Source organism: Protomyctophum parallelum (assembly GCF_964188405.1).
Source record: "Protomyctophum parallelum genome assembly, chromosome: 15".
In the NCBI taxonomy this organism is placed as follows: domain Eukaryota; kingdom Metazoa; phylum Chordata; class Actinopteri; order Myctophiformes; family Myctophidae; genus Protomyctophum; species Protomyctophum parallelum.
The window spans coordinates 35510695-35516792 of record NC_139710.1 but is presented as its reverse complement, the minus strand read 5'-3'; the positions used below and the strand labels follow the sequence as shown (position 1 = coordinate 35516792).

General features: G+C 46.7%; 1 protein-coding gene across 2 annotated transcripts in view; it reads right to left on the bottom strand.

The window, feature by feature from the left end:
* Positions 1 to 1979: 1979 nt before the first annotated feature.
* Positions 1980 to 6098, bottom strand: part of lrrc2 (leucine rich repeat containing 2) — an 8529-nt gene continuing 4410 nt past the window's right edge. The window contains exons 6-10 of one of the 2 annotated variants that reach the window (XM_083783201.1): positions 5860 to 5993; positions 5473 to 5618; positions 4711 to 4869; positions 3177 to 3346; positions 1980 to 3017 (exon numbers count right to left, since the gene is read on the bottom strand). In XM_083783201.1, coding sequence (XP_083639327.1) covers positions 2968 to 3017; positions 3177 to 3346; positions 4711 to 4869; positions 5473 to 5618; positions 5860 to 5993 — 659 coding nt within the window. In that variant the 3' untranslated portion in view covers positions 1980 to 2967. The remainder of the gene's footprint in view (positions 3018 to 3176; positions 3347 to 4710; positions 4870 to 5472; positions 5619 to 5859; positions 5994 to 6098) is intronic. The other variant, XM_083783202.1, reaches the window with a different exon arrangement.

Sequence of the window (6098 nt, the reverse complement as noted above, 5' to 3'; positions counted from 1 at the left end):
CTGTGTGACAGTGCCCCCTAGTGGACTGCATTCATTCCTGCACGGATAATCGTGTACTTCAATAACCAGTCCACTTTTCACAGTCAGTTTGCACTCTTCAGACACAGGCAGACAGACAGAAACAGAGATCTCCATGTGGGACACAGATAGTTAAAATGGGTGCTATGACAATGGGTATTATTAGGTTCCCAAGTTGCATCGTTCCCAAGTACTGTAGGCCGGTGACCGGCGGCCGGCGGGCATGTACAGGTCTAGTATAGGCCTACCACAATGAGAGAATTGATTGATTGATTGAAATATTTATTAACAGTTTGTAGAATTTACAGTACATTTTAAGCACAAACTCAATACAAAGACTGTTAACTGTGAGTGGACGACCCAATTAAGCATTACACTTGTTTACAACAGGGTCCACATTGTTCAATTCATCAAAACATTTAGAGACATACAAATAGACACTTCTATGTAGCTAAAGAACAGAACAGGAATTCATCATATAGGAAGCAAAAAGGGAAAAGATACATATACAGTGAGGGGAAATGGGGCGGGGGGGGGGGGGGATTCAGATTTTACAGAGGCCAGTTTCGAATTGCAGCCATCCGTAGGTGCCCTTTGAGAGCGGTTTTGAAGGAGTCAAGGGATTCACATGTCTTAATGACTGTTGGTAGGGCGTTCCACATTTTGGTGGCATAGGAGCGAAAATAATTTAGTCCCTTGTTTGTGCCGAATCTGGGTTGTACATGGTTTGTTGCACTCCCTCTGGTGTTGTGGGTGTGGACTTCGTTTACATTAAGGAAGTATTTAGACAGGTACATGGGTATCTTGGTGGTGTATCGAATCTTGTGGACCAGACCCATTGCAAGATGCTGTACTCTGTCGTCGACCCTAAGCCATCCCAGCCTGTCAAAGTGGGCAGGGGTGAGGTGGGTTCGGGGGGTGAGGCCAAGTAGGAGCCTGACCAGTTTGTTTTGGGAGGTCTGGAGCCTTGTTTTAAGGGCCTTTGAGGTGCTGTGGTACCAAGAGGTGGATGCATAGTCAAAGAAACCTTGTACGAGGGCTCCTGTTAAGGTCTTCAAGGTGTTTTTGCTGACCAGTGAGGAGATCCTGTAAAGGAATCTTGTTCTTTGATTGACTTTTTTGATTACGTTGGTGGCCATTTTATCACCGGAAAGATTGGCCTCCAGGATGGAACCTAGGTAGGTAATTTGATCTTTTCGTGTGATAATATTGTCACCCACTCTAACCAAGAAGCCATCTGCCTTGCTGAGATTACTATTTGATCCGAAGAGGATGGATTCAGTTTTTCCCAGGTGTAAGGATAGTTTGTTATCAGCGAGCCAGGTGCAGATTCTACCGAGTTCAGAGCTGAGGGTCTTTTCAACCTGCAGTTTGTTCCTGTCCGAGACCAGCAGTGCTGAGTCATCTGCGAACAGGAACAAGTTGCAGTCACAAGCTGAAGTCATGTCGTTAACATATATTAGGAACAGTAAAGGCCCTAGAATGCTTCCTTGTGGGACGCCACAGCTCACTGGGAGGGGAGGGGACAGTGTTCCGTTCACCTCCACCATCTGTTCTCTCCCCTCCAGGTAGGATTGCATCCAGCTCACTGATGTGCTATCAAAACCAATAGCTTTAAGCTTGTTAACCAGTATGGAGTGGTTCATGGTGTCAAAAGCCTTTTGGAGGTCCAGCATGACCATGCCGCAGTATTTTCCAGCGTCCACCTCGTGTTTGATGTGCTTTTCAACTTTTCAACCTGTTCATAGACTATTTTTTCCATCACTTTCGAGATGGAGCTTAGAATAGAAATAGGGCGGTAGTTGCCGGGTTCTAATTTACTCCCTTTTTTGTACAAGGGGGTTACTTTGGCCAGTTTAAAATCTTGGGGGACCTGTCCCTGTTTGATGGAGAGGTTAACTATGTGGGTGATGACTGGAGCTATGGAAAAGGCTGAGTCTCTGAGAAATTTGGAGGGGATATTGTCATGGCCAGTGGCCTTGTGGGGTTGGAGGGCACTTAGTTTTTTAAGTTTTTAAGTTAAGAAGAGTCCATTTAGTCTTACACTTTAGTTAAAACAATTAAGCTGTTATGTGGTTCCTGTTGTGATACATCTGTCCACACAATTCAATTCAATTCAAAGGGCTTTATTGGCATGAGAAAACATACATTTACATTGCCAAAGCAAAAGGCACAATACAACAATACAGCAATACAATCAAAACAAAATTATGTACATTTGAAAGTCATAATCTTCAATAAATCAATTCCTATGAACCAAGATCACTCGATGCAGGAATACACACAATGATTAGTCTTTAGGGTGTTTGTGTTCCATGTGATATCCTTCTATCACAGCAGCTCACAAATCTTTGCAAATGTTTTAGGGGCGCTAGCCCCTCACCCTCATATATAGGTTTAATGTTTGTTTTTAGTTCAGTGTGTTTTAAAAAACGCCATTGACAATGAAGGACATTTTACGTAATTTTGTCCCTAACACAAACATTAAATGCCATTAACAATACAGATAATTTAATGTTTGTTTTGACACAGTTTGTTTTACATCACCATTACATCACCTAATCACCACATTTTTTGTCACACAGTGGTAAGGCTTTCCTCACTGTGTGAACCAACACGCTGATGTGTCTTCAGATGAGCTAGCTGAGTAAAAAGCCTTCTCACACTGACTGGTCACAGTGGAAGGGTTTCTCCCCCAATGTCACACTGGTTACAGTGGAGGGGTTTCTCTCCAGTGTGAACATGTCATGTCTAACACTGGGTTACAGTGGAGTGGTTTCTCCCCCAGTGTTGTCACAGTGGGTTACAGTGGAAGGGTTTCTCCCCCAGTGTAAACATGCTCATGTCATGTCTCTTCAGATTACCTAACCTATTGTAACTGACGTCATACAGCTTTCATCATCGTCATCATCATAATAATTAATATAATCTACATCATCCTCGTCTTCATCACAGTTGACAGGAGATCGACACCTTGGTGGTGGAGTAGGGGACCGTATCTGGAAGACAAGCAATGGCGTGTGCACACACACGCACACGCATGCATGCGCGCGCGCACACGCACACGCACACACAAACAAAAAGGTTGAGCACCGCTGACATAGGTTTTTCAGGAAACTGTTAGGATTTTTAAGTAATTGTCTTAGTATAAGTCTCACCTCTGTCTCTCAGGGAGCTGACGTAAGCCTGGATGAACTCTTTGTCTCTGCCGTCCTCCCTCTCCTCCTCCTCCTCTCTCCCCCTGTCTTTGTTCTTCTTCCTCTCCTCCTCCTCCTCCTCCCTCCTCTTCCTCTCTTCACTCGCCGGGTTGTCGTACAGCCTGATGAACCTGCGTGTGTGTGTGTGTGTGTGTGTCACAACCAGAGAAAACAACATTGTTTCCATGCAAACACATTGAAAACACATATTCAATCTTGTTCAAAATGCGGCAGCCAAAGTTTAAACTATAAGATGAGAGAACTGCTGAAAAAAAGTACAGCAAAAAACTCCTTATGATGGTTGCTGGTCTTAGCTGGTTTTAGCTGGTCTTAGCTATAGTCTTAGGCTGGTTTAGATCGTATACCATGGACATGCTGTTTTGTCAGTTGTTTGGTTAGCTGCTCTAGGCTGGATTATGCTGGTCTTTGCTGGTCATCCAGTCAGCCGGCTGGCTGGATGACCATGCAGCAAAGCCAAGCTGGTAGCTGGTCATGTTGGTTAAATCATACATGGGCAACTGGCGGCCCCGGGGGCCACATGCGGCCCCCACCTTCACTTAATGTGGCCCTCAGGTTAATATCTTATAGCTGAATGACTATATTATTAGAATTGTATTCTTCAATGTATTTGCATTTAAGGTCATAAAGTTTAAAACATGTAACCTATAACTAAATGCAATTGAAATGGTTCCAATTAAAAAATAACAAAAAATAAATAAATCTGGATTTCAATTCAAATATAGCAAAAATATCAGACCTAATTCAAGATATTTTTGATACAGTATTATGCAATGTGGCCCCTCTGGAGTGAGTGTGGAACTATAGTGGCCCTCTGGAGTGAGTGTGGAACTATAGTGGCCCTCTGGAGTGAGTGTGGAAATATAGTGGCCCTCTGGAGTGAGTGTGGAACTATAGTGGCCCTCTGGAGTGAGTGTGGAACTATAGAGCGCCGCAGTCCCTCCCCCTTTCAGAAAAACGAGTGGCCCAGGAAATGAAAACCCAATGCATTCTCCCATCGGCACTTCTTATTTAATTTATTTAAAGACGGTTACGCCGCGGACAAAGCCAACTCGGATCGTGACAAATCATGACAATGAACACAATGTTTTGGGCCGATCAAATAATTTATAAGACGAAAAACAAAACAAATAGTGTTGTCTCCTGACTTTCTTTCTAATGATTTGATCGGCCAAAAACATTGTGTTCATTGTCATGATTTGTCACGATCCGAGTTGGCTTTGTTCGCGGCGTAACCGTCTTTAAATAAATTAAATAAGAAGTGCATTGGATTTTCATTTCCTGGGCCACTCATTTTTCTGAAAGGGGGAGGGACTGCGGCGCTCTATAGTGGCCCTCTGGAGTGAGTGTGGAACTATAGTGGCCCTCTGCAGTGAGTGTGGAACTATAGTGTCCATCTTTGAGGTTGCCCACCCCTGGGTTAGATCCCCCAGGGGGGGTCCCGACATGATTTGGGGAGGGGGTTGGTGTTCAGTACTTGATGGCGGGGCCTGAGCCTGGTCGCCTGGTAGGAATGCTGTACGACAGGTCATCTCCGCTGACCACTATCATGCTGAGGGTGGTGATGTTGGACAGACAGTGAGGGAGGTAAGACAGGCGGTTCTTATGGACGAACAGGGTGGTGAGACACTCCAGCCTGGGAAATAGAGGTAGAGCGCACGTGCGCACACACGCACGCACGCAAGCAAGCACGCAGGCACGCACGCACGCAGGCACACACGCACGCACGCACACACGCACAAAGTTTATACATGAAGGCTATATCTTGCGCCACCCCTTAGCCATTATCCCTGCATGTCCATGTCCATGACCTAGGGCAGGTCAGTGAGGTTGTAGGTCATAAGGTCACACCTGTCCATGTCCTCAGGGAGGTCAGTGAGGTCGTAGGTCATAAGGTCACCTGTCATGTCTTCGGGCAGGTCAGTGAGGTCATAGGTCATAAGGTCATCTGTCCATGTCTTCGGGCAGGTCGGTGGGGTCGTAGGTCATAGGTCATAAGGTCACCTGTCCATGTCTTTGGGCAGGTCGGTGGGGTCGTAGGTCATAATGTCACCTGTCCATGTCTTCGGGCAGGTCGGTCAGGGCGTAGGTCGTAGGTCATAAGGTCACCTGTCCATGTATTCGGGGTCATAGGTCATAAGGTCACCTGTCCATGTCTTCGGGGTCATAGGTCATAAGGTCACCTGTCCATGTCTTCGGGCAGGTCGGTGGGGTCGTAGGTCATAGGTCATAAGGTCACCTGTCCATGTCTTCGGGCAGGTCGGTCAGGGAGTTGTTGCTCATGTCCAGCAGCTGCATGGAGGTCATCCTCAGAGCGCAGACGGGGATGGACGCCAGGAGGTTCTCTGCCACGTCCAGATGGATCAGCTTCTTCAGAGAGGAGAGCTGGACAGACAGACAGACAGACAGACAGACAGACAGACAGACAGACAGACAGACCATGATGGCACGTCTGTGTCAAAGGGGAGGACAGACAGACAGGCGGGCAGACAGACAGACAGGTGGAACACGTCTCACTCACCTCAAAGGGCAGATAGACAGGTGGAACACGTCTCACTCACCTCAAAGGGCAGGACAGACAGACAGACAGGCAGTCAGACAGACAGGTGGAACACGTCTCACTCACCTCGAAGGGCAGGACAGACAGGTGGTTTCCGGTTAGCTCCAGTCTCTCCAGATGCTCACAGTCTCCCAGCTCTGGAGGTACGCTGGTTAAACAGTTGTAGCTGACGTTCAACTCCCTTAACCTGCTCAGCTTACCTAGAGAGAGAGGGGGGGGGGGGGGGGGGAGAGAGACTTCATGTCAAACTATAAAAAGTGCTCCTCCAAGTCTCCGCCAGGTCAGGTAGGCCTACAGGTTATTAT